This window comes from Debaryomyces fabryi, assembly GCF_001447935.2.
Source record: "Debaryomyces fabryi strain CBS 789 chromosome Unknown contig00103, whole genome shotgun sequence".
Taxonomy (NCBI): Eukaryota; Fungi; Ascomycota; class Pichiomycetes; order Serinales; family Debaryomycetaceae; genus Debaryomyces; species Debaryomyces fabryi.
This window is the reverse complement of record NW_015385529.1, coordinates 64-27,626: the sequence shown is the minus strand read 5'-3', so window position 1 is coordinate 27,626 and position 27,563 is coordinate 64. Positions and strand designations below refer to the sequence as shown.

At 35.0% G+C, this 27,563-nt stretch overlaps 13 protein-coding genes across 13 annotated transcripts; 6 read left to right on the top strand and 7 right to left on the bottom strand.

Annotated features, from left to right (window-relative positions):
• Window positions 1-173: 173 nt before the first annotated feature.
• Window positions 174-3,653, top strand: DOT1 (histone methyltransferase; the record flags this gene model as incomplete). Its single annotated transcript, XM_015612973.1, has 1 exon — window positions 174-3,653. The coding sequence occupies one exon, from the start codon at window positions 174-176 to the stop codon at window positions 3,651-3,653; it is 3,480 nt and encodes a 1,159-aa protein (XP_015466204.1).
• A 79-nt stretch (window positions 3,654-3,732) lies between these two features.
• Window positions 3,733-6,855, bottom strand: ISW2 (DNA translocase; the record flags this gene model as incomplete). The annotated part of the gene is made up of 1 exon (XM_015612972.1): window positions 3,733-6,855. The coding sequence occupies one exon, from the start codon at window positions 6,853-6,855 to the stop codon at window positions 3,733-3,735; it is 3,123 nt and encodes a 1,040-aa protein (XP_015466203.1).
• Window positions 6,856-7,117: 262 nt separating this feature from the next.
• On the bottom strand, window positions 7,118-8,230 carry AC631_04142 (uracil-DNA glycosylase; the record flags this gene model as incomplete). Its single annotated transcript, XM_015612971.1, has 1 exon — window positions 7,118-8,230. One exon carries the CDS (start codon window positions 8,228-8,230, stop codon window positions 7,118-7,120), a length of 1,113 nt encoding a protein of 370 aa, XP_015466202.1.
• A 146-nt stretch (window positions 8,231-8,376) lies between these two features.
• Window positions 8,377-9,420, bottom strand: AC631_04141 (dolichyl-diphosphooligosaccharide--protein glycotransferase; the record flags this gene model as incomplete). The annotated part of the gene is made up of 1 exon (XM_015612970.1): window positions 8,377-9,420. One exon carries the CDS (start codon window positions 9,418-9,420, stop codon window positions 8,377-8,379), a length of 1,044 nt encoding a protein of 347 aa, XP_015466201.1.
• A 114-nt stretch (window positions 9,421-9,534) lies between these two features.
• AC631_04140 (uncharacterized protein) lies at window positions 9,535-10,503 on the bottom strand (the record flags this gene model as incomplete). The annotated part of the gene is made up of 1 exon (XM_015612969.1): window positions 9,535-10,503. One exon carries the CDS (start codon window positions 10,501-10,503, stop codon window positions 9,535-9,537), a length of 969 nt encoding a protein of 322 aa, XP_015466200.1.
• Window positions 10,504-10,986: 483 nt separating this feature from the next.
• On the top strand, window positions 10,987-12,789 carry AC631_04139 (uncharacterized protein; the record flags this gene model as incomplete). Its single annotated transcript, XM_015612968.1, has 1 exon — window positions 10,987-12,789. One exon carries the CDS (start codon window positions 10,987-10,989, stop codon window positions 12,787-12,789), a length of 1,803 nt encoding a protein of 600 aa, XP_015466199.1.
• A 257-nt stretch (window positions 12,790-13,046) lies between these two features.
• Window positions 13,047-16,211, top strand: AC631_04138 (uncharacterized protein; the record flags this gene model as incomplete). The annotated part of the gene is made up of 1 exon (XM_015612967.1): window positions 13,047-16,211. The coding sequence occupies one exon, from the start codon at window positions 13,047-13,049 to the stop codon at window positions 16,209-16,211; it is 3,165 nt and encodes a 1,054-aa protein (XP_015466198.1).
• Window positions 16,212-16,438: 227 nt separating this feature from the next.
• On the top strand, window positions 16,439-17,086 carry AC631_04137 (uncharacterized protein; the record flags this gene model as incomplete). Its single annotated transcript, XM_015612966.1, has 1 exon — window positions 16,439-17,086. The coding sequence occupies one exon, from the start codon at window positions 16,439-16,441 to the stop codon at window positions 17,084-17,086; it is 648 nt and encodes a 215-aa protein (XP_015466197.1).
• A 119-nt stretch (window positions 17,087-17,205) lies between these two features.
• AC631_04136 (uncharacterized protein) lies at window positions 17,206-17,841 on the bottom strand (the record flags this gene model as incomplete). The annotated part of the gene is made up of 1 exon (XM_015612965.1): window positions 17,206-17,841. The coding sequence occupies one exon, from the start codon at window positions 17,839-17,841 to the stop codon at window positions 17,206-17,208; it is 636 nt and encodes a 211-aa protein (XP_015466196.1).
• A 534-nt stretch (window positions 17,842-18,375) lies between these two features.
• AC631_04135 (SDR family oxidoreductase) lies at window positions 18,376-19,407 on the top strand (the record flags this gene model as incomplete). Its single annotated transcript, XM_015612964.1, has 1 exon — window positions 18,376-19,407. One exon carries the CDS (start codon window positions 18,376-18,378, stop codon window positions 19,405-19,407), a length of 1,032 nt encoding a protein of 343 aa, XP_015466195.1.
• Window positions 19,408-19,536: 129 nt separating this feature from the next.
• Window positions 19,537-21,120, bottom strand: HGT12 (Hgt12p; the record flags this gene model as incomplete). Its single annotated transcript, XM_015612963.1, has 1 exon — window positions 19,537-21,120. The coding sequence occupies one exon, from the start codon at window positions 21,118-21,120 to the stop codon at window positions 19,537-19,539; it is 1,584 nt and encodes a 527-aa protein (XP_015466194.1).
• Window positions 21,121-22,802: 1,682 nt separating this feature from the next.
• On the bottom strand, window positions 22,803-24,611 carry AC631_04133 (putative ferric-chelate reductase; the record flags this gene model as incomplete). Its single annotated transcript, XM_015612962.1, has 1 exon — window positions 22,803-24,611. One exon carries the CDS (start codon window positions 24,609-24,611, stop codon window positions 22,803-22,805), a length of 1,809 nt encoding a protein of 602 aa, XP_015466193.1.
• A 1,277-nt stretch (window positions 24,612-25,888) lies between these two features.
• Window positions 25,889-26,794, top strand: AC631_04132 (endo alpha-1,4 polygalactosaminidase; the record flags this gene model as incomplete). Its single annotated transcript, XM_015612961.1, has 1 exon — window positions 25,889-26,794. One exon carries the CDS (start codon window positions 25,889-25,891, stop codon window positions 26,792-26,794), a length of 906 nt encoding a protein of 301 aa, XP_015466192.1.
• Window positions 26,795-27,563: the final 769 nt, after the last annotated feature.

The window sequence follows — 27,563 nt, the reverse complement described above, 5'->3', positions numbered from 1 at the left end:
AAAACCGTAACAATTATAGAAATCATAACAACCTAGGTTTAAATCAGATATAAGATAATTCGATTAGGTTACTGGAACCCTCCAAAGCTGTACATAGGATGGAGAACATAGCTTATCATAATAGCACATACAACATAACTCCAATATGTCTGGATTCTTCAGAATGCTCGAGTATGGAAACGTTATCGGTAGGTTGTAAATCCCATCTGGACATAAGTGATAATAAACGGAAGTTAATGAACAGTGGAATATATACACCCGACAGCAATTCTGATTCTCCAAACCCGAAATCAGATAACAGCTCTAGTGACGAGTCCAAATCACTCTCGAATTCAAATTCAATTTCGTTTTGCAATTGGGCAGACGAAGAGATTAGTTTACTTGAAAATCAAATAAAGAATGATCTCACATTAGACACACTAACTTCAAGATTTCCTAGCAAGCCACTTGCATTGATTATAAAAAGAATTCAGGAACTAAAACCTACTCTCGATTGGACAAAAAACGAAATATATTTATTAGCTGGAATAATATTAAATGATTCAAGTTCTGTCGCAAAGGATCATAAAGACAAGTTTCCGTGCCGTAGTCTTTCCAATTTAAATAAAAAATTTCAATACTACAAAAGTATGATACGAAGGTTAAATGGAATAGATCATTTTTCTAAATGGACAGAGACAGAAATAGCTTCTTTATTTTCTTTAGTAGATTATGATCTCACAAAGGGAAGCTTGCAAAGGGAGCTTCCCAATAAAAGTATTGCAGAAATCAGGGACCTTGTTAACGAATTGAAGATACATTCAAACTTCAGCAACACTGAATCTGTTTTATTTAAAGAGGCAATAGCTGATAATAGGTCAATTGAAAGTATATTAGACCAGTTCCCTCTTATGGATAAAGAAGGATGTAACAGAAGATTATTAAAATTGAATGAGTTACCGCAACATAGAGATACTGCAAGAAAAAGATTAGAAGAGCTTGAAAAGCTAATTCAAAAAGAGATCACGCAAATAAAGGAATCCATAAATTTAACGCGCCTAAAGCATTTACTTGTTACTGACCTTACAAGAAATCAACTCAGATCTCTGTTTCCTGGTGTTTCTATGAAGCATATGAAGTCTGTTGCTAAAGAAATAGGTTTTGATGAATCTGGTGAATTTACAGCTGCGGAAGTGAACTTTTTAAAAAGTGCTCTCAAGGGAAATACAAAATTAAAGGCAATCATGGACGAGTTGCCTTTCAGGGGTCAATTGTCAATTGAAACTAAAATAAACGAAATAGAACCGGATAGAAGGAGAACGGTTTTTACAAGTCAGGTTGATGAATTGTTATATATGGCTAAGTGGTATAGCTCAGATAATTTTGGTAATTTGAGTCGTAGAAGAAATTCACGTTATGCATCTGAAGTAGAGAAACATAAAGATCAAGCAGATTATTCAAAGAAGTCTAGTGAACTTAACTTAAAAAAAGAGGCTATTGAGGAAAAAGTGGAACCGCGTGGCACAAGAGTTATAAGGAAACACTTAGATCCTAAAACAAGGGAAAAGCGATTAAAGAAAGAAACTTTAGATGGTAAAAGTAAAGAGCAAAAGCTCACCAAGTCAAAAAAGCCAAATTCTATGGTCCAAGTCTTGAAAGAGGAATCAGCATATTTTCAAACTGTCACAGGTGATAGATGTGTACTCAAAGAAGGTCAAAAGAGAAAGCGCGAGAGACGACCCATTATTAAACCAGAGAAGAAATTAAAAGGATCAAAGAGTCAAAATTCTATTAAAGCGAACGGTGTAAGCAAATCTAAAAACCCAGTGAAAAGTGATGTAAAAATTGAAAAGGTTAAAGAAAGAAAGAGTTCCAAGTCCTTAAAGGCAGGAAAACTTGACAGGTCAGATATTCTGATTGGTCCCGAAATTGAAATGCCTTCAGCAAAAAAAAACATTAAAATTGAAAAGGAAGAAAGAAAGAGCCCTTACGATCCAGAAGATATATCTTCTGATACTTTGATTCCTCTATATGGGCGTCAACTATATGTGAATGCAGTGTATGAAGATCAGCCATGTCCGCCTAAGTTGTTATTTACAGAAGATGCAAACATTATGATCCAAAATTGCAGCGAAATATCTTTAACCGATACTATAGCAGCAGATATTATTTCACAGCATTGTAAAAATTATCGAGACATGCCCATTTCTTTTCCACCATTAACGATCATGGATAGAAATGCGAATAGTATGATACTCAATCCAATGAACAAAATTAGAATACGATTTTTGCTTTATCCTCAACACAGTGAGTTGTTTATATTAGCTGAGCCTAAATCTAACGAGTTAGACCCTATCAATGAGATTAAGAAGCTCTTTCAACTTCATTACTCATTATTTTTTTCTCATTCTTCAAAATTGAAGAAAATTATTCTAAACGAATACAACAAAGAAATTGATAGCTCTATTGAGGAAAATGATTTTGTTAGATTTATGTTTGTAATAGACAAATGGAACCGTTTAATGGTAGAGTTGACGCCCAATGATGTTGATATAGGTTCTCATGATATTAACCAAGAAATTAGGGCTTATTTCCTGCCTAATGAGATCAAAATTCCCACCGATGAAGATATTCGCTTAGATCTTTTCTTTTCAGAGATTCAACTAACTGGTGAAGAAAATACAATGTCTGATAATGATCCTATAGAGCCACTGAGCCCTTCTTTTGATTTAATTAAATGCAAGAAACCTCGTTTCAAATATAGTATACCAAACCGCCTTACACCTCCTATATCTTCAGAAGAAGATGACAAAGAAAATGAGCCACCTACAGAGAATCTTAAGGATAGTAATAGCATTAATAATGCTAATAAAGGCATTATTCCGTGTACCCCAGTTAAATTCAGTACTAGAAATAAAGTTGTTGTGAATGCTGTGAGGCCCGAGAACTACGAATTAAACTTCTTTCGTCATCTCAGAGAAAAGACTAACGTTTCTAGATTTTGTTTACAGCAAATTCTTTTACGTATATATTCGAGGATTGTATCGACAGAGTCAAGGAAGCTCAGATCGTACAAGGCTTTTACAGCTGAGGTATACGGTGAATTATTGCCCTCGTTTACTAGTGAAGTCCTAACTAAGGTAAACTTACAGCCACATCATAAATTCTACGACCTAGGCTCTGGGGTAGGCAATACCACGTTTCAAGCTGCTTTAGAGTTCGGGGTATATCTTAGTGGTGGTTGCGAGATAATGGAGCATGCTTCCAAATTGACTGAGTTACAGACTATGTTACTTAAGAAGCATTTATCATTGTTGGGATTGAAAGATTTACCATTAAATTTTGCACTCCTGCAAAGTTTTGTTGATAATGACAACGTTCGTCAAGCAGTTATTGAATGCGATGTACTTCTTGTCAATAACTACCTCTTCGATGTTAATTTGAATACTGCTGTAGGGAGAATGTTATTTGGTTTAAAGCCTGGTACGAAGATTATAAGCTTGAGAAATTTTATAAGACCAAGATATAAGGCTTCAGGTGACAAAACAATATTTGATTATTTAAAAGTTGAAAGACATGAGATGAGCAATTATCTCTCAGTCAGCTGGACTGCAAACAAAGTGCCATATTATATTTCTACAGTGCAAGAAAAGATTTGCGATGAATATATTTAATACTATCGTCTTATATTTTTCTTATAATAGTCCTATAGAAGTTCTTTAGAAGACTTAATACACAGCTAGATTACAAGCGTCATATTTTTCTCTTCTTGATTCCTAAATTCAAATTGTTGGAATTGTTGTCGTTAATTGTCGCAGGCTCCGTAGAACCAGGACGGCTACTAACGTTGGAACTGCCCTTTATTTTCTTTTTTATAGTAGACGGGCCTTCTAACTCTCTCGTGATTGCCAACAATAACGTATTAACACGTCTTCCTAATTCCTGTGGTGTCCTAGATAACATATACCAATCAAACTTGAAAGAATCATTCATAGCTATCTCTTCTTTAATTTTCTCCAATAAGTTCTCACTAAATAAGCCGTATTTGTGAACACAACTCAATATAAATCTATCTTCATGCTTCGAGTAAACTCTTTTGGAATTGTTAGGAGGGTATTGGATTTTCAATTCCTCTAAAGGGTCTTTTAACGATTCCATCTTGATGCTTAAAAGCTTTTGCTGATTTAATAATTTGGCAATTTTTTTCTCGCTGCTTTCAATCTGAGATACATATTTATCGTAACCCTCAATCAAAGAATAAGATTCCCAAAACTTTCTCAGATAACGCTCTACATCATCTTTATCTTTATTACCCATTGCCTTTGCGATTCTTGAATAATCATTTCTACCAAACTTCGCGGATCCATGAATGAAATTCGTAAAATCTCGTCTAGTCCAATTATGGAAACTTTCAGCTAATAATTTATTCTTTAACTCGATCTCCTCTTCTGATAATGGTACAACATTATTCACTTTCTCTTGCTCAATCCTTCTTCTCTCCTCTCTAGGCAATTCATTCTTAAATTCTTCAGTCAAGAATTCTTCGTCACTGTCACCAAACTCATTTAAAGCAAACCTATAACCAATCTGTTTTTTATAAGCTAATTGCTCTCTTTCAAGTAGTTCCTTTAAGCCATTAGGGAAAAATTGATGATCTTGAATGTTATATATTTTAGGTGCCTTAAATTTTGACAGCAAATTATTGCTCTTATTTGCAAGAGGAGTTGTTTTCAAAACATCCTTATAATAATTATCAATTGAGTATGTCAACTCCTTTCTCTCTCTCTTAGATGGATTAATCCAAGTGAATTCCAATTCCAGATTGTCCTTTTTGGCGAAATTTTGACCATTCCACTCATATGTTGAAGAATCAGATGTAAAATTTTGCAAATCATCTAAACCCAAATTATTGAACTTGGCATTTAAATTCGCTGTTTTTTCGGCACCTTTCTGCAAAATTGCATCAATGTCGTCTTCTAGCATAGTAGAACTTTGTTGGGACTCGAAGACTTTTTTAGCTCCATGTTGAATCATTCCTAATAAATCATCCTTCGAACTGCCAACAGAATTATTGGCATTTATCTGTCTTCCTTGCTGAATAACTAATTGATCTAATCTCAATTTTTGAGCTGCTCTCTCTAGAACTTTCTCTTCAATCGCATTTTCATGGACAAATCTATAGACTTTGACTTGTTTTTTTTGACCAATTCTATGTGCCCTATCCATGGCTTGTAGGTCAGCCTGTGGATTCCAATCAGAGTCATACAATATAACTATATCGGCGCTAGTCAAATTGATTCCCAAACCACCTGCTCTTGTAGTTAAAAGAAATAGAAATTTTTCCAGGTCCGGCATGTTGTACTGGTCAATTGCCTCGATTCTATCCTCATGGGAAGTTGAGCCATCTATCCTGCAATACGAATAATCCCTAAAATAGCAGTAATCTTCTAAAATATCTAGTAATCTTGACATTTGTGAAAAAATCAAAACCCTAGAACCTTCTTTCTTGAACTTCTTTAACATCTTATCCAATATAATCATTTTTCCAGCATTAAAAACCAAATGCTCATCAGTGGTATATGGTGGGCCAGGCTCTGCACCATCAAATAAATAAGGATGATTGCAGCACTTTCTTAATTGCATCACAATATTTAATAATCTGGTCTTACCCTCTCTTTTGCCCACAACTCCATTAACAGCATCGATATCTTTCTCCAATAACTTTTTGTACCATTTTATTTGCATATCTGCCATACCAATATAAATATTAGTTTCAATTTTAGGTAACAATGATTTTTCAACATCTGCCTTGATCCTACGCAATAAAAAGGGACTCAAAACTTTATGTAATTGTTGAATAACTTTATCTTGATTCTTTTCTTTGTCTTCGTCCGTTTTACCACCCTGGTTTTCAAACCATTCATTGAAGACATCAGAATCACCAAACACATCAGGCAACAAAAAATTTAGCAATGCCCATAATTCATGAAGATTATTTTGAAGTGGTGTACCCGTAATTAATAATCTATTCTTAGAATAAAATAGCCTTAAAATTTGCGATAATGAACTGTCTTCATTCTTGATACGATGTGCTTCATCAACAACAATGTATTCCCATCTAAATTTCTTCAAATGAGCTTTCTCGCGAATAACCATTTCGAATGAGGTTATTAGAACATCAAATTCAGCATTTAATAATTTATCCTGTATTATCTCATTACGACCCTCTTTATTTCCCTGTAATACAATTACATTAACATCTGGGGTCCACTTTGAAAATTCTCTTCGCCAGTTATCGAGTGTTGATTTTGGTACAATAATAATGAAGGGGCCATCTATTTTCTTGATGTATCTGAGATATCCTAAAAAGGCAATAGTCTGTAAAGTTTTTCCTAGTCCCATCTCATCCGCTAGTATACCACTTAATCTATTCTCATAAAGAGATATCAACCAATTCAATCCTTGAATTTGATATTCTCTCAATTTTCCTTCTTTAACAAAACTAGGTGATTCCGTTATTATTGTACGTTGAGATTCCTCGTCATTCATATGTTCTTCATCCTCCAACAATTCTGCGTCTTCTTCTTTCTCTGTCTTTCTTCTTTTCTTCTTCGTAGTTTTAGGCTGCTTAAACGAGACATTATCATCTATTTGCCTAATTATTTTCTTGAATTGTGCGTCCTTGGATGCATTCAAGTCAATGAAGTATCTAAAAAGATCTGTTAACCCCAACAAATACTTGAATCTCTTAGTTGAATCATCGGCATCATTGAGTTTAGCTGTCTTAGGGTCTGTGTCGAGTATAAATCGCTTTTTCCTTTGCTCCCTTGTTTCAGTGTCCCTGAAATGGTTTGGTTTATCCTCTCGATCTGACATGTTGCAACCTTTTCACTCGCAGAAACTCTTTAATTTATATCAGCGTCTGAAATTAAACTTTTAACGATTCGAAATAATAAGGATACTTGTAGAACTATTAAAACACGTTGTTTATATGATATCTGCTAATCTGATTCAGGATTCAAAATATTAACCCGAAAACATATTGAAAAGTATATACAAAAAAACTTATATCATCTACGCGTGCGGGTAATACTTTCGTTAGATTGTTCTATTCTATCGTGTTGAAACTAAATACTGTTTAAAGAACTACGTTACCATCTATTAACCCCCAGTCAATCTTATTATTCCCATTTTCGGCCAACCAATCATTACAATTTTTGAAAACTTTCAGATCAAAAAAGCCTCTTCTAGCTGATAATGGTGATGGATGAACCGTTTTTAAAACTAAAAACTTGTTTGATTTAAGTAGAGCATTAAAATTCAATATTCTCTTTTGAGCTGGAGAACCCCATGCCATTATAACGAAACCACTTGATTGTTCTTTGTTATAATAATTTATTGCAGTTTTTAAAATTTCTTCTGTGAACGTTTCCCATCCTTGTTTAGCGTGACTATTTGCCTTATGGCATTCAACGGTTAATACAGCATTCAATAGTAAGACGCCTCGTTTGGCCCACCTGGTCAAATTACCTCCTCCAGGTTTACCTTGTTTGGCCAATGCGTGATATTCGGGGATTTTGAAGTTGGGATAATCGATTTTCAAAGTTTTGTAGATATTCAATAAAGATGGAGGAGGTCTAGTTGGCTCTAATACTGAGAATGCTAGCCCGTGAGCTTGATTGAAATTGTGATATGGGTCCTGGCCCAAGACAAGACATTTAATAGAAGGTAATGGGGTGTAATGAGACCATGAATAAATTTGTTCTCTTGGAGGGAAGACTGTTTTATTTGATTGGGATTTTAAAAACAGCTTCAATTTTAGAAAATATGGTTGGGTTATTGTTTTGTGCAAAAATACTAACCATGTAATATGTAAATGTTTTATCTCTAAGTCTAATAGATCTCTCTGTTCTATTGTCAAAGAGTCAACCCATTCTTGTTTATTGAAATTATGCTCAGCACAGAATTCAGCGTACTTTTCTTCGTCTGAAAGTTTCGAGTCATCCTTATTAATGTTCATATTTGTAGTATTAAGTTTTTCTTTAGCGATCGTTTCGTTCGAGGTTATCACGCTTGTCGTATGCTTTTCTTGGTTGTTAGAAATCCCAATTGACTCTGATTTCTTGGTAGATTCAGCTGTAACATCTTTTGATTTCTGTTGAAAGAAATCAGTTATTAGTTTTGGCTTTTTTAGGTCGGGCTTCCCATTAGATCCTAATGAACGTTTAACAGCAATTGATCCATTCGACATTCTTAAAACTAGAGCACGACGAGCAAACGTATTACTGATATGAATTACTTGAATCATTTCACCTTCACCTATAAAATGAAGTTACGCGTTTTGTGTTAGTACCGAGTTTCTATTATATTTGCAATCATACATAAGTCTAATATTCACTAAAACAATTTAGAGAAGTGATAAGGATAGTAAGGTTCCTTTTTTAAGAAGACACTGGTCAAGCAACTGGACAAAAGGTATATTATTAAAACATTGATCAAAATGCAAAGAGTTTTTGCATGTTCGCTTGGAATCTTGCTAGTAGAATTGATTTTGTAGTTTCCTAGGTAGATAAGATTGATTAAGCTGGACGCTAACCCTAAGTAATTAAGACCAACGATAATAATTTCAACTCCAAATTGGTATTGAAATGCCCCACTAATGTAAACGATATTGTTATTTCCATCCTTAGCGATAAATGGAACCTTTTCCATAACTGTAAAATTGTAGCCACATGTAAATGCTAGTATTGCCATAAGCACAAGAGCTTTGTAAATTTTTTTCTTAGTAAGATTAGTAACAATCTTAGGTCCTCTCTTTTTAATTACTAGAATCAAAGAAAAAGTAAGCCCAAAAGCTAATATAAATTTTTCGAATGGTTGTTCTTGTCTGACACGAATCGTTTTGTGTAGGGTCAGGGATAAGAACTTGGTTAGTTCCTTGACTTGTTTCTCGAATCCAGTCATTGGAAGTTTAAATAGTAAATGAGGTTCACTTAATATTCCGTATCCATTGTCATCATTGTAATTTATGTTGGATGTAGTTTTGCTTGGAGGAATAAGCCACACATGGGGAATTGTATTTATTCCTAGGTAATTGAACAAATTAGCGTTTGACTTATCGGCCAAATCAATATTGACAAAAAATAAAAAGTTTGATAAAGAATAGTCTGCAAACCAAAATTCAGCTACTCTTCTAACAACTCGATCTAAAGTTTCACAAGTACCGCATCCATGTTCTGGATCTGTCGATGTCAAAATTAACAACGTATAATAGTCCCTTTCTTCTGCTAAACCTGATAAATCTGATTGAGTTATTGGGACAATAAAATTAGGAGATTCCAACGATTTTTTCGTTAACGCTTGTGCATTGATCGAATCCCCACACACTATAGATATGAAGGAGAATACCGCTATAAGCGATATAAAGTCTCTGAATATCATTGTATTAGCTTCAGAAAGACCTATTTCAGGTAGACGATAACTACGATTTTTCTATTCAAGATTAATGTTACACAAAATTTCTGGGTATTATCGATTTAAATACATATCTATACTTTATTGACTTTCATCATGAGTTTCACGGTTGCTGACAAAGTCCTCCTTTTCGTCTTTATTGATGATTAAAAATCCAACTGTTACAATAAAGGCTCCAAACAAGTACCACCAGTTCACTGAAAAGCCTTTGAGTACCCAATCGCCAACCATGGCTAGTGGAATTGTCATTGATAAACCCACAGTAACGGTCAATGGACTTGTCAACAAAACTGCTTTACACCAACAAAAATCGCTAATGAATGTAATAAGTGCGTTGGCTAATAGCAAGCTTATAGTCCTATTATTCGAAGGTAATTCGAACTTTTCAATATCTGTAAAATGAAGTAAAATCAAGATGGGCCATAATAAAAGAGTGTTAAATATTCCAACAAATCCGAAAAATAAATGAGTATCTAGGTTTCTTTCTCTAGTTGAATTTTTGATCATAATTTTAAATTTAAGCAAAATCGTGTAAAGTCCGTATATCAAAGCACCCAGTAATGCAAGTAAGTTTCCTGCCAAAATAACGGCATTTGAATCAGAAGGGTTGCTAGAAGATGTGTCTATTTTAGTAATAATCAAAACCCCCGTGAAACTCAAAAGTATGCCGACAATCTTATTTTGGTTGATTTTTTCTATCGAATACAAAAACCCAATAATTAAGGTGAAAAACGACGAAGTTGAAGAAAGAATTGTCTGGGATGCAACCGAAGTATACGATAATGAAGAATTAGTCACCAAATTCGCCGAAAACCAAAGCATTATGAACTGTAATGATAGCTTTACACTCTCGTATATCCCAATGTCGTCATCTCTACCACTTTCTGACCCTGAGGAGTAATCTGTATCTAAATTTGTCAAGTTGTCGTTCGACCCGTAGTCTATATTAGACACCGTTCCATCTTCCATATCAAGCTTCATCTTTTTCTCGCCATATTCAGCCTTCAACTGCCGGACAAATTCCGATGCACTGATATTATTATATTTCATATATGGAATTAAATAAAAACTGAAGCAAGCAGTATTAAGATATGTTATAAAGAATGGCTTTCTATAAATGTCTGTTTCAAATAAATCATTTACCAAGAAGGATGATAGCACCCAAAATACAACCACAGAAGACAAATTTATTAATCCAAGTACCCATTTTTGTCTGGAGGAAAGTTGTCTTTCAGGACCCGAAAAAGTCCGTAAATACTGGTATATGACCTTCTTTAGTCGTTGAATTGATGTCATGTATTTACAAAATCTATTTACCAGTTTTGTTGTCTCCGTAGTTACTATGATTCATTTTGTAGATACATGAAAAAATTCCGCTTATGTAATTCTTATCAAACAAATACCCTTTTCGTTTAACTTATCTACATCGTTGATCTTGAATGTTTTCGACGACTTAATAATCTAGAACTAGACTTTCTATAGTAAAGAATTGCATTTATAAGCATATATTGTGCTAGATAGGCGGTGGTTAATATGGAATATTCTGAAGACGATACTGCTATCGATGAGACCACTCCGTTTGTACGGAGTAGACGACCCACACATTCTATTTTAGATGCACCTTTGGGTTCGTTCAAAGGTCCAAATTCGTTACATAACTTTGCAAGTTCTTTCACCAGAGCACAATCATTTGCTGCTTCGAAGATTGATAATGATATTCGGAAGAAAAGATCATTTTTTTACAATGATAGCAATGTTCAACACGATTCGGTTGTTGACGATGAGTTATTCGATCCAGAGTTGATGGTTCCATCTGCGAGAGGTGAAAGATTGAGCGTAGTTCTTCACGATGTGATGAACAAGAACCTGGTTTTTAACGGGGCGGACCATAATATTTCGCCCAACAACGATGTGTTTTACCAGGATGATATTATCAACGTGTTGAATCAAAGTAAATCAAGAAAAAATTCCACATATACGGGTGGTGGTGCTATGCCCATCAATATCAACAAAAGGAAGTCATTTCCATCACCGTCATTTTCCAGCATTAGGTCATCGATTTCGATGGCTACAACAGCTTCCCGGTTCAATTTGACGAAGATTGAGGATAAAGATGGAAATGTTGTTACTGTTTTAGAGGGGCAATCTACTGCTCCACAGACTATATTCAATTCTATTAATGTATTGATTGGCGTGGGTCTCTTGGCGTTGCCAGTTGGTATTTTAAAAGCAGGATGGGTCATCGGAGTTCCATTATTAGCCTGTTGTGGTTTGACAACATACTGGTCTGCTACTTTATTATCAAAGGCTATGGATACTGACAGGACAATAATGACATATGCTGATTTAGGTTACGCAGCTTATGGCTCAATGGCAAAATTGTTTATTTCTTTAATCTTCTCCATGGATTTATTAGGAGCGGGCGTATCGTTAATTGTTTTATTCAGTGATTCGCTCTTTGCATTACTCGGTGATGAAGTAGTTTGGACTAAAACAAAGTTCAAGTTAATCAGCTTTTTCGTCTTGACTCCATTTACATTTCTACCATTACCTATATTATCTATCTTTTCATTATTTGGGATAATATCTACGATTTCGATTACATTGTTAGTATTGGTGTGTGGTTTCTTGAAACCAGACTCTCCAGGTTCATTAATTTCTATTATGCCAACTAATATGTGGCCTCAGTCAATTCCTGATCTATTGTTGGCTATAGGTATTCTTATGGCACCTTTTGGTGGTCATGCCATCTTTCCTAATTTGAAATCTGATATGAGGCATCCGCATAAATTCACTGGGACCTTATCAACAACATATTCGATTACATTGGTCACCGACTTATCAATGGGTATCTTAGGTTTCTTGATGTTTGGAGCATACTGCAATAATGAGATTACGAATAACTTACTAGTTACATCTGGTTACCCAATATGGTGTTATCCTTTGCTCAGTGGTTTAATCTGCCTTATTCCATTAGCTAAGACTCCTTTGAATGCAAAGCCCATCATTTCAACTTTAGATATTTTATTCAACGTTGATAAATCCTCCCAGAATGGTTTCAGACGTTTTTTCAACTCCTTCATTAAGCTTGTAATTAGGATTGGAGTAAACGCTGTTTTCGTTGGGTTGGCTATTCTTTTTCCTGAGTTTGATCGAGTAATCGGCATTTTAGGCTCGTCGATTTGCTTTTTGGTTTGCATTATATTACCATGTTTGTTTTACTTAAAATTATGCAATAATTCTTTACAAGCCTTTGAAAAAGCTATTGTATCTATTGCCATTTTTGTATCCGTTATCTTAGCATTTATTGGTACATGGGCAGTATTGAACTTTTAGATCACCCAATCGTATTTGGATACAATATTACCTGGATTTCGTTTCAAGCTTAAGTATAGTCCCTTAACCTCATTTTATATTTCTAATTCATTAATGCATATCCTTTCATGTCTATCACTATCAATTAATTTAACTTGTGCCTTGTAATTTCACGTGCGAGCGCTTCTCTATCAAAAAAGATAACATCAACTGTTTTATGGATCAATACACCTTTTCTTATGGTCATAGGCAGGATTGATATATAAGTTACATATGACATGATTTGGTATAAACAGCTTGTTATATTCTTCTACTTTTTGATATTGTTAGTAGTAGCTGAACCTTCAACTACATCAGAGTTACCAACACCTACACCCTCGACCTTAGTTGATATACTATCATCACAAGTGGAATATTCATACTTCTTACGACATCTACAACGCAATGGAATGATACCTATTATCAACTCTTTGTCAAATGTTACATTATTGGCCCCAGTAAATCTGGCATTTACCTCAGGCTTAGATGAAGATGTGGATAAAGAGTTACCGCATGATAATAACATATTATTAAGATACGTCATAAACCAGAGATTCCGAGTAGGATACTTAGGTACTGAGAAAGTCATTTATAATACGTTATACGACGTAGAGGGATCACCTTATCCGGTTGTTATATCCCCTGACTTCGAGCATGCTGAATACATTGTAGATGATACAGCAGCAATAGTTGAGGTCGACATTCATGCTAAGCATCAAGATTCTTTTGTCCAAGGCATTGATTCATTACTACCTTTGAAGCCAACCTTGTGTGAGCTTTTATTTTCGGATGATGATAATGCAAATTTGGGACCACATCCGATGTCATTTATGAGGCAACTCTTTCACCAGTTATTTGAAGATCATGGCTCAATGAGTGAAGCTGATTACGAGAATTATATTGAAATTTCGGGAAATGAAAGAAGAAGACTATCTAAATTGCCGCTGTCATGTAAAGAATTTATGTCACGTACTAAGACCTTCTTGATGTTATCAGATGCATATGTGGCCGAATCCTTACCTGACATAACTCGTCAGTATTTGTTATCATTGAGTAAAAATTCTAATGGAAAGAAATATTCAATGACAAAGGAAGCAGTGTTGGAAGTTAAGAATGATATTGTTAACTTCTTGGAAAGCTTGATGATAGATCATTTGATTGGAGGTGTGAATGGGACTTCGAGAGATTATCTGAGCATAAATGGTAGAAGTGAATTCAATTTTTCTCTTGAAAAGGATACCTGGCAGCTTTTGTTGAATGACAGGATACCTAGTTCAATAAATGCATCAAACTTGGCATTTTCTGATGCTATATTACATGTCTTTGACATTCAGAACCAAACATACCATAATTTTTTTCAGGATTTGAACGTACCATTGGTTAGAATTCTGCCTCGAAAAGCTTTGTATGCAATGCAATACTCTAATTTTGTAAAAGAGTTGAAATTTAGATCCTTACACCACTTGATAGATGGATCTACAAGTAATCAAACTATATTGGTTGAATCTTCTCAAAGAGATCAAGTTGGTGAAAGCGATTTTTCGCCATCAGCTTATGATGGTTCACATTTTAGTTATAAGCAGATAATGTACTATCAATTTTCAGATCAAATGATTGACATTGAAAATATCACGGAAAGCTTGAGGTTTGAGAATTTCTATAGATTGCTTGATTCTAAATTATGCTCAAAAAGTAAGATAGGGTCATGTTTTAAAACAAAGTTTTCTGCCTCTTATAATACTGATTTAAAGAAAATTGAAGCTACAATCAATGATGATATAAATATCGTGTTTCCTGGAGTGAAGACTGAGAATGATAACGTGATATATATAGCGGAGGAAGATATCAGTCCTCCTTTATCATTAAAGCAATCGCTACTGAAATTGTTGTCAAATGGCGGCGTTAGTCGCCATTTACAGAATTTTGAGATTGACAGAAGAAGCTTTTTGACTACCCTTAGATATTTGGAGCAGTTCGATTTATTATCCTTAATGGAAAACAAGAGGGGCTATTCTATATTTTTGCCATGTGGTTATATTGAACAAGAAAAAAATAGCAACATGTTCAGTAAAAAACGAAAAACCAGAGAGCCTTGGAAGTCTATGGGTCTAATATTAAACTTTTTAGAGTCAAATCCTGAATACTTCAAGGACTTGCTTAGAGGGTTGTTTGTTGAGGATACAATATATTCTGATTTTGGAATGTACGAGCAACGTAACCAAACGACTTCTACTAACTTGAGAGGTGATAGTGTTAACATTGTCCACTCCCATGTCGATGAAAACTATTACAACTTGCTTTCTTTGAATAATACAGAATTATTAATACCTTTAAATTCTGATATTTTATTTAGCCAGGGCGTGATTCACATTATCAACGAAGTGTTACTTCCTGAATCTTTCCGCATATCTTTTTCCGATTTAATAAAGACAACTGAGGACCCCAACTATCCAGACTTTTCATTTCTAAATTTGATTGACACTTACCCGAAACTTTCTGATGTATTGGGCATTTCAGATGAGAATATTAATCATACCTATTCTTTATTAATCCCGAGTGCAGATTCCTTAAAGGACTTTAACATCACTTCAGACTTTACTAAGTTATGGGATTTCCTTGAATTTCATTTGATACCTAATTCAGAACTTAATGCATTAGTCTCATGTGTCAACGGTTTGAACCCAACCAATGACTCATTAGATTTCGCTAACTTTGAGTACACTATTAAAACCAACTTATCAGATACTACTTTAAGTTGTCGCAAAGACCACCTCAGAGATAAGACATTTTTAAGATTAACGTCTACTGATGCTGCATCAAAAGATTCTAATTTTGATAGCATGTCTTATAATAAGGACCGCGAGGTTCAGATTTTATCACACGGTTGCACATCTGTTTTTAACGACTCTTCATTGGATGCGGCCTGTGTCTTTTTGATAGACAAACCATTGAATTTGAAATGGCTTGAAGACCCAGATAAGAATACATTTTTACATATCCACATTGGTTTTATAAGTGTTGGGGTAGGTATAATATTAGGGCTATTATTATTCGGTTTGGTCATATTCAGTGTCTTCGTGTTTATTAGTCGTTCTAGAATTGATCAACCTCCACAATTGTCAGCAAATTCAAATGATTCGACGTTTGGAGGCAATGAACTGACATACATGAGAATTCAAACTGGCGAAAATGATAATGCATACGATCAAGGCTACGAAACTGATGATGATTTTATACGAGCAGAAAGTGATCACTTATTACCATTACATGGTAAGAGGTCAAAACGTGTCAAATATGGTTCCATTAATAATAATGAAGTAACGGGTACAGCCCCTGTTTCTATTAAAGGCAATAATATTACTAAATCATTAAATAGAGAAAGAAATTTACCAGGGGGTTTCTAAGTCTCCTTACAGATTCAGATTCTCATAATAAATATTGCATATTCTTATTACTCCTCGATGTAAAATGGCTGCGACATTTTAAAAAATTTGAAATGTCGTACAGCGAAGAACTACATAGTTCTTGATGCCAAATCTGTAGGATTATAAATCTATCAATATTCTCTGTTTTCAATTATCTAATCATATTCTTTGCTCAAAAGAAGCTTCAGTGTTAATAAATATAAAATATGTCAGAAGAAGTGCCTATTGAAGAACAGCAAAAGCCCCAAGAGTCACAAGTGGATTCAAATGAGATGGAGACTTCACAACAAGATATAAAGGAACCTAGCAATAGCCAAGGAAATACAAATAATGATGAATCAAATACAGAGAAATCACGTATGGAAGAGATGGAGAGGGAAGCTGCTAGATTACGAGAACTTCATTCTCAATTAAGCAATGATTCGAATAATGATCCTTCCGAAGAAGAAAGACGAGACATTGATTCTCGTTCTGTCTATATTGGTAATGTGGATTATGGCTCTACTCCTCTAGAATTACAACAACATTTTTCAAGCAGTGGAGTCGTTAACAGAGTCACAATACCATTGAACAAATTTACAGGACAGCCTAAAGGATTTGCATATTTGGAATTTGCAGATGTTGATGGAGTCAATAAAGCAGTAGCAACGTTGGACGGTTCTACCTTCAGAGATCGTGAATTGAAGGTTTGTGCTAAGAGGACAAATGTCCCAGGGATGAGTTCTACGAATAGAGGTGGTGGCTTTCCAAGAGGTGGTTTTAGAGGTAGAGGTGGTTTTAGAGGTGGGTTTAGAGGAAGAGGTCCAAGAGGAAGAGGTGGAAGCAGAGGCGGAAACAGATTTACGCCGTACTAGAAATGTAGAGGACGTACATGGATAATGTATAGATTACGACCTAAAGTCTACGAAATACCTGTAATATACTTGAATTTATTATTATTTCCTCTAATTAGTTTACTGTATAATATATCATATTAAGATGTTTCATTTGCATCTTTGACGTATTGGGCGATATCCGGTTTGTTATCTTCGTTCAAACCTCTGACAACTCCTTCTATATCTTCCTTTTTCTTCTCTTGTTCAAACTTGAATTTGCACTCAATTCTGGTTATTTCAATTTCTAAGCCAGTAATAGCCTTCTGTTTTAGCTTTACGTAATTCTCAGGTGCATCACTCACTTTCCAAGGGTCTGATCTCTTGATTTCTTGTTGATCTGTAAAATTGTTAAGCTGAGCCCTAACCCAATCGAAATCGTCTATAATTCTCGATGTCCCATAACAATGCAAACTAGCAAAATCCCAAGTAGGTACAAACTTATGGGTTTCTTGTTTGGATGGATAGTAAGAGGGGCTTATATACGAACTAGGGGATTGAAATATAACTAAAATCTCGCCATCCTCCTTGAATGAGGGTATCTGATGATTCACTTTCGCAATATGTCCTTGCAAATACTTCTTGTTGGTATCCTTATCAATATGCAAATAAAATGGTATATGATTCGCTATGAGCCCATTCTCTCCTAAAGAAATTACAGTTCCTAATGGATTAGCTTTGATAAGACTCTCTTGCTGTTCCCAATTATCTTCGGCGTAGTATTTTGGAATATACATATTATTTCGCTGAATATATTTCGTAAAAACAAGTTCTTCTATTAGTCATATATATATATTTTGAGAAATTCAGATAACCAAATTAACGAATTGCTTAATACGGTAATTTGAAGCGATAACGATTCAAAAATCTATCAAATTTTGATTTTGTCCGAGTCATACATTATTATCACCAAGTACTATAATATATTTCAGCCCTGTAGTTACTTGCCTTCATGAAGCTTTGTAAATTTATCCATCCAGTATGGGGTCTTCAAACCTAATTGCAAACCCTATATTGCAAAATTATCTGGATATATAAATTCTAAATATTCCATGTCCACAAATTAATTCTTTCGTTTACGTTATGCCATCTAGAAGAAGTATAGCTTGATTTCTTAACATAAGAGCATATATTGACGAGATGAACCATCTTTGTTGTCTAAGTATTATTATAATCCCCACAGGTGTTGCAGTGTGCGCGGTTCAACAGTGATAAGAGACTTTTCGATTTTTTGTCAACACGATCTTTCTATATTTCAATTAATCCACATTATGACAAGAACAGTGTTTGTTTCAGGAGCTTCTGGGTTTATTGCCCAGAACATTGTCAAATTATTAATCGAAAAGGGCTATAATGTTATCGGAACAGTAAGAACCGCAGAGAAAGGTGAAAACTTGAAGAAGTGCTTGGCTAGTGGAAAATTCACGTACGAAATCGTTCCGGATATAAGTGTTGATGGTGCGTTCGACAAGGTTTTAGAAAAGCATTCCGAAATTAATGTTTTATTACATACTGCCTCTCCCTTTTTTTATGACACGACAGATCCAGAAAATGACTTGGTACTTCCAGCTATTAATGGTACTGAGAACATATTGAAGGCCGTAAAACAATATGGAACACAGATTGAGAGAGTCGTCATTACGTCTTCTGATGCTGCAATCTACTCCGCAGATGATGAACAAAACTCTACTCTTTCATTCAATGAAAATAATTGGAACGGCATTTCTTATCAAGATGCCATTAAAGACCCAATCGCTGCCTATTATGGGGCAAAAACTTTTGCTGAGAAAGCGGCTTGGGATTTCGTTCAAGAGAACAATCCCAATTTCAAATTAACTGCTGTCAATCCAGTCTATGTTTTTGGGCCACAAGCATTTGCAAGTGAAGTGAAGGGCAAATTAAATACGTCCAACGAATTAATTAATACTTTAATCAAATTAGGTCCTTCTGATTCGTTTGATAACGATAAAGGAGGGTTTATTGATGTGAGAGATGTTGCCAAGGCTCATTTGTTGGCATTTGAAAGTGAAGATACCATCAACAAAAGACTTTATTTAACTAATGGTCACTTTAGTACCCAAATGATGCTAGATATTATAAACAAAAATTTCCCAGAATTGAAAGGCAAAATTCCTATTGGAAATCCTGGAACAGGGCCCCAGGATATTGTGACTTTGGCAAAGATGAGTAATGAGACAACAAGACAAATTTTGAAGTTCGATTTCAGTTCTTTAGAGAAGGTGGTTGTTGATACAGTTGCACAAATTTTAGATGCTAGAAAAAGCATCCCAGAGAAGCAGTAACGTATTTCTATAAGTAGAGCTAAGTTAATTATGTTATAGACTGTTATAATAATAAAGTTATTATATATTAGTATAAATTATTATATTTAAAATTATATTTCAAGGGAGAATTAAATGCGTAATCGCGGATTAAACAGAGGTGGTTTCAACTTCAGTAACTTTTTCCAAATCTTTTCCAACAGAGCTGATCGATTCTGCTCCATCTTCTCTGAAGGCGTGAACAGAAGGAATGAAACCACGAGATTTCCAAGCATGTGGAATCTTTTCATATAATTCATCAATTTGTTCCAAAGAATAACCTTTGGTTTCGTAAATGAAGAAGTAGGTGAACATAATACAAAGGAAGTTACATCCACCCCAGATGAAGAAAACATTTGTTCCTAAGTTAGCATTTCCTTTTCCACTGTCTACCATGTATGGAGTAGCGTAAGCGATAGCCCAATTCCAAAGCCAGTTGGAAGCGGCAGATAATGCAACAGACTTAGCTCTGGTTCTTAATGGGAAAATTTCACCAATAACAACCCAAGCAATTGGACCCCAGGTAGAAGCGAAGAATGCAATGAAAAAACAAGTAAATGCAATTAAGACCTTGTTGGCAGCAGTACTGTCAGTTGCAACACCAACAATGGCAACGATAAATTGAGAAACAGACATACCGACAGCACCCCATAACAACATAGAACGACGACCAACTAATTCAATTAAAAGAATACCTGGAACAGTCATACCGACATTAACAATGTTTGTTGCTAAAGAAATGAGAAATTCGTTTTCAATACCAGCACTTTGGAAGAAAGAGGTACCAAAGTAGAAGATGAAGTTAACACCAGTCAATTGTTGGAATGCTTGAAGTGCAACACCGGTAAATAATCTCTTTAATTGTCTATTCTTTGTGGTGAAAAGATCGGTCCAGGTAGCTTTTCCGAAAGAACATTCGAAATCGTATGCAGCCTTAATGTCTTCGTATTCTTCAAGTAAGTCTGGATGATCGATTGGTAATTTTCTTAAAATCTTCAATGATTTTTTAGCTTCATCTTCATTACCTTTGTGAATCCAGAAACGTGGAGTGTCTGGTAAAAAGATCATACCAGTACCCAAGATTAACGACCATAAAAGTTGAATAGCAATAGGAATTCTGTATGAGCCAGAATCATTTCTTTTATGAGTACCTTGATTAACACATGCGGCTAACAATAAACCAATGGTAATAGCCCATTGGTAGCAAGAAACAACAGCACCTCTAATCCACTTTGGAGTGGCTTCTGATTGATATAATGGAATAACCGCAGAAATAAGCCCAACACCAAAACCAGCAATGGCTCTACCGGCACATAATAAAGGAATTCCTGTTGAAGCAGTTTGTAAAATAACACCCAAGTTGAAAATGATGAAGGTGGAAATAATTAACGACCATCTTCTACCTAAGGTATCAGAGACAAGTGGTGCCAATAATGCACCGAAAAAGGTACCAGCTGATAAAATAGAAACGATTAACGAACTTTCTTTTGATGTGAAATTCTTCTTGTTGTCTGGAAATTCTCCCCTGACATAATCCATAGCCATGATACCAGAAATTGTACCGGTATCGTACCCGTACAAAACACCACCGAATGCTGCGAAAGCACCTACGAAAATTCCCATAGATGCTGATCCAGCCTTTCTTTCCCCGACATTGACATACTTTCTAACAATCGCGTTATCTTCTAAACCCATGTTGTATTTTTAGCTTGTTGATATAAAACATTTTCAAACATCTTTTACTGTAATTTTCCTGCCCTATTTATACCTTTGCCTGATCTCAATTTACGATGCTACCCCATACCGTGCCTTGTTAAATCTATGGTTTACGATAGAATGTGCTCATGTGTATTGTATTGCCTTACTGGACTTATTGTGTTAGCTTTTGCGTCTTCTTTCGGAAAAAGCTCAGGAATATTTTCTGGTCATTCCCACGTACGGCTCCGAGAACAATAGGCTTTATTGTTCCAGAAAATATTTCTCCATATTCTCAAATTATTTTTTGAGTTGTTCCTACAGAAGAATATTTTTTTACGATGACTTTTTGCGGGGGCCGAATTTTTGATGGGTTAATCCATAAGTGATTATTTTTTAAGAATATTTTTCCGTTCGACCAGGTTTTTTTAATTTTTCCACTCAACATATTCATGGCAATTGGAATCGATCATGAATATAGGATTGAGGAGTAAAGAATGAAAGTGAAGATTAATTTTTGAAGACGGCGGCAGCTAAAACTTCATGTCACAAGTAATATATTTTGCTGGACATTAACATTACTCTACTCGAGCATGAGAAGCGCGTGTTATGAAAAACGGAGTCCGCCAATGTATGCATTTCGTAAGTCTCTGTGGGGTACGTGTAAATTATTTTGTTGAGCCGCAGTTGTTTTTCCTAATTTTCAGCCTTGAGTATTCATGATTGGTCCCGCTAGGAAAAAATATTTATTCGGGTAAAAGAGGTAGAGAGGAGTTTTTCCAGGTACGGCACAAGAAGCAAAAGGCCTATTGTGTACCTCAAAAATATTACGAGGAGTTTGAGATAAGCGCTTAAGAGCCTTTGTCTCTCGCTCTCAAAAGCAAAGAATGAGTTCTATTGGTTCAATCTGCTTGGCGCCACGATATTTTTGACTATATGTGTGGAATAAGAAAAGCTGAATTTCACAGTTGGGGTAGAAACATCTGACTTCTATAATAAAATATTGGATTTAGTTCTACATACTAGGGAATAACACATTTTTTACAAGGTTTGGGCCATCTCGAAGTTATTGACCCCGAAGTGATCGCACGGTTATGTTAAACTGTATGCAATGACCGCGCCTGGAGCCGGTGATAGGCAGCAACCAAAGACATGTCTGAATTATCGATATCTAGTTATTATTGTGATAATTATGGTGAGGGCTATCTCATTGATTTTCTCCGGAGTATGCTATCTTCTATTTTTTTATACTATTAAAGAAACCTTTGTACCCAGAAACACAGTTTGTTATTTCATCAGCTTGCTAGAACTCCATATGCATACTTACTTGCTGTTTTTTTACGTGTGAGATTTAGCTGTGTTATTGGAATTTACTTTTCGTTCGTGAAAAATCAGTTTAAGGCCTAGAAAAAGCTATCATCAGTGAAGGCGGGAGCTTAAACGTCTAGTGTTCCAATAATAATTACATTTAATATAACAAAAGCGTCTACAATTAAGGCATGAGTAAATTAATATCTATATTAGGAACTCAGTAAGAATTAAAGCAAAAAAATTTATGAAGCTCTTGCAAACTCGGCGATTAAACGCTACCTCAAGCTGCTTATTTGCCGAGCTAAACTTTATATATATAGGGATAGAACTTACATAAACCTGCTATTGAGGATCAACAATATTAGTATTAACTACCAGCCAAAAGACTCTGTATGAAGATAAATTTCTTCGATACCTAGGTTATTGATATCGTTGTTGAAAATTAGAGCTTGTAAGCTGGATATGGTACGGGATGTCTCATTTTTTGTAGAATCACTACCAGAGCATACTACCATGTTTCGTCTTCCAAGTGTGCGAGAAAGATTGAACAAAATGTCAGGTATGTATGGCTTGAAATAGTGCAAATTGATACCATCGCTTGCTGTGCTTCTTGCTTCTATGGTTTTCTCAATCTCCAGCGAACTCTTACTTGCTTTGATTTCTTGAGAAGTTTGTTGTTGCTCATTTCCATCTTGACATACGTAAATATCGGCATGTATGTAATCTCCGGCAATTCCAAGACATCTATTTAACTCTGTCTCTATCCAGCTCAAGTCCTCATATCGACGAATGATCCAGATGAAGTTTATTTTTCTGCATATTAATGGCTTATTATCTTTCTTTGCTTGTTGAATTTCATTAGCAATCGTGGATAAAAAAGGTAATGTGGCTGTTACACCACTTCCAGTTGTCATTAATATGGTATTATCAAATGACGATGAATCTCTTACTGTACCTCCGTATGGACCATCTAAGAATACTTTCTTGTTCGTTATTGCATAGTTGTCTAATTCAGCATGTAACTGCTTAGTCAACCCTTTCTTTGGAATAACTATGAATTTCAATCTATTATCTTCGCTCAATATCGAGCATACTGAAAATGGATGGTTGTCGAGTATTCTCGTGCCAACAAACCTAAGAAAGCAGTGTTGGCCAGGCTTCCATTTAAGATGTTCTCCAGTGACAGAAATTTCATATGCATCGGCGCCTAATTTACTCAATTCAGCCCTTCTTGGTTTCATGAATAAAGAATTAGGTCTGAATGTAGTTTTGACTAAAATACGATATATGATTTGAGTTGCCCAAAATGCTAATGCACCATACATGTAACCTTGCATTCCCAAAGTATTATCAATATGCCACCACAATGTACCAAAGTACGCAATTCCAAACATCCAATGTAAATGAAGAAATCCTTCATAGCAAACTTTTCTGAACCATGCTTTTGACAACACACATAATAATCCAAGTAAGATCAAAGGTGGAATCCCACTATAGTAGGCAAAGTCCGAGGTGAAATTAATATGTAAGTTCGCAGCTCCACCTTCTCTTATATCTTGGTAAATAAAGGGAATTGTATGGATTACCGACAACACAAAGGCTGCAAAACCAACATATTGGTGAAATACGTTAAGTTTTTCATAACTTATGCCTGTTAAAAACGTAATCATATTCGACTTTCCAGATAACACATATACGAATGGAGTCAATGCTGTTGCCATTATTCCTGCCCTCACAGCTAATGGAGGTGAACCAAACCCACGGCATCCCCTGTACCAAAAATGTGGTACCAAGCAGTAACAAAATAAATAGATAGTAGATGCCATTAAAAAGAGTGTAGATCCAATCGATGCTGGCAACGATGTATAATAGCATATTTTTCCTGGAACTTGTTTATATCCGACAAACCTAAAATATGAAGCCAATACATTGACAAATGAATTCCCACCCTTCGACTTCTTTTTGTAAGTATAATCCAGGTATCTGTACCATATATTTTTAACAAATGCAATAAATATTATGACCACTCCAAAATAAACTGTGTACTTTGCGTAATTGGTTTGATCTGCCCAAGGAACTTCAGCTTGCAGTTGCATGTGAGCACTTTCGTATGCTGGCATGTTGACATCTTTCAAACAGTCCATACCATTATATGTTACATCACGCTTAAAGAAACTCATTTTCATCCTAAGTATAACATAAATGATCCAATGGTAAACCTATTAATGTTACTTTATTGTTACTTTTATACTAAGATGTCCATTTGCAATAATGCGCAAAATCTCTACTCAACATAGTACTTAAATTTGCTCATGTTTTACGATCAATTCTGCATGTCAAAATGCTCGCTCCATATCAACCGATTAAATTGCTCGCAGTGGTAATCATATCCGATAATGCACCATTCTTAGAGGTTCCTTAATAAGGGTATATGTCAAACTAACCGTTGAATTGTGTATAATGTCTAAGTGTCATGTGATGCTGTAAACCAAGCTATCGATGCATTTAAGTCCAACGTTATTAAATATGACAATAGCCATATATACTATGAACTTTTCTGCATGAAACATAGAGAAATTATCTAAGAATTGTATTGATTTGAAAGAAAATAATTTTTAATAAGCACGTCTTTGAAATCACTATTGAAATTGGACTTGCAGGCTTATTGGTTACTCTCCGGGCGTCTTCGTTGAATTCCCGAAAATGGATGGTTTAGTTTCTGAGTCGAAGAATCATACTTTTCCGCATTACAAGCCTATCATCGACATTAATTGCACATATCTTGAGATCAATTTCGCTGGCCCACCAACCTTTGGTTGATGAATTGAATCAAGTTATTTGTTTAAAAACGTTCCTAGTTCTCATATCTGTATATTCTAAACTCCTTCATTAAGGTTGTAACCCTATATTCTACAAGCTATTGGATCAAATAAGAATACTGAACCAATATTTAATATATCCTAATCATGCAATTAATATCATCTGAAATGGCTTATGAAATGGTTTCATATCAGGAGTTTAAATTGAGCAATTTTTTTTTCCATTTGTAAATAGTACCGCATCACGGTTTCATACCTCTCTTCTGTATTTGTGTGTATAAGCTGAGTGATTATAGATATATGCTGAGGTAAAATATTGCTCAAAAAAGCTGCTGAGTCGTCAATTTACGAGATACTTCTTCTAAGCATCACTGGAACTGGTGCCAATATCATCCGGGAGTAATTTACTTTGCCAAAATCCGATACCCTTGCCATCCAACTTCCAATAGCCTAGACGGTTCTACCGATAACAGAAGCTAACTCATCTATAATGCTGTGGAAAACAAAGACTAAAACTTATCCGGAGTGCAAAAATCATTTTATGAGCCACTCTCGTAAATTTCGCTATCAAATGCGATCATATTTAAATAACTCCTTACTGAATGACTTAATTATAAAATAAGCATTATAAGAGTAATATGAACCCCCATGCTCTAAGCCGACGTTTGATGTTGATAATATGCGTCCTTTTCATATGTGCAGTTGGATTGGGTGTTGGTCTTGGAGTAGGCATTTCGCAAAATAGAAGAACTGTGGAGAAGTCTGAGCCATCAGAGGTTACATACAAGAAAACAAATATATGGAAACCGAAGAAAGGTATCATATGGCAATATCAGCTTTCTTCTTCTTTCAAAACTCTTGTTCCAAGCGTCGAAGTATATGATATTGATCTCTTTGAAAACTCAGAAAAAACGATTCGTAATTTACAAAAAAAAGGAAAGAAGGTCATTTGTTACTTTTCGGCTGGTAGCTACGAAAATTGGAGGCCTGATAAGAAAACTTTTGCTAAAAGTGACCTCGGTAAACCTCTTGATGGGTGGGAAGGTGAGAGATGGTTAAATGTAAGGTCCGACAATGTGCGAAAGATAATGAAGGCCAGATTGGATTTAGCTGTACAAAAGAAATGTAATGGGGTTGACCCAGATAATGTTGATGGATACGATAATGATAATGGTTTAAAGCTTACAGAGAAAGATGCTATTGAGTATATGGAATTTTTATCTTCAGAGGCCCACCACAGAAATTTGTCAATAGGGTTAAAAAATGCAGGTAGCATAGTCAAGGATGTCGTTAAACTAGTAGAGTGGTCAGTACAGGAACAGTGTATACAATACGGAGGATGCAAGGACTATCAACCTTTTATCAAAGCTGATAAACCTGTTTTCCATGTTGAATATCCAAAAGGTGAAGATACCAATAATAATCGAAATATTACGGAATCTAAGTTAAAGAAGATATGCAATAATGTAGATAGTTCTGGCTTCTCGACTATTGTCAAAAATATGAATTTGGATTACTGGATTGAACTCTGTCCGAAATCCTGAGGAATCAAGCGTTGATCCGACTGAAATTGATCTGAGTACGAACAAGATGAGCCATACTGAAAGCATAATTATTCTATATTTTATTACCAAAAATGAGATTTGTATTCATTGATAATAATGTAGCAACTAGTAGACAACTAATAGACCGGCCATTCTATATGCGTATAATGTTATACTTAATGGTAAATTTTCAAGCTGCGAATATTGTTTGATTGCCTTTTCAATATAACAGATGGAGTTAAGCAATAGTTCCTACAGAATCCAAATTGTTGTATGAATGAAGTGCAGATTAATTTTTTTAGCCTATTTCGTATTGACCCCTTTCTACTTGAATCTAAGTTAAATTTTTGCAATAGGTAATTTTATTCCAGTCTAGATTGTCTATTATTCCTAAAATTGGTCTCTTTTCATAAAAATTAAAAAAAAAAATACTAAAAAATATATCAAAAAATCCAAAACCTGTGGTAGTAATTATTACTTCTGTAATCAAATTCAGTAAGAATAATTCATGATTTGTCAAAAAAAATAAGACAGATTGGCGTAGATTCTTGGAATTAAGCAATTTGAGGGATACCAAAAACTCTCAATTCACAATTTCATTGCGATACCTTAGTTCAATACAACTTCAAAACAGCTTCAAAGATGTTTATTTCGTGCCCATGTTAATATACTTCTTAGATTTCTTTTAAGGAACTGCCAGTAAGTGTTTTTTATGAAAATGAAGAATTGATGCAAAATTGTCGAAATTTGGAAATTGCGATATGTCCGA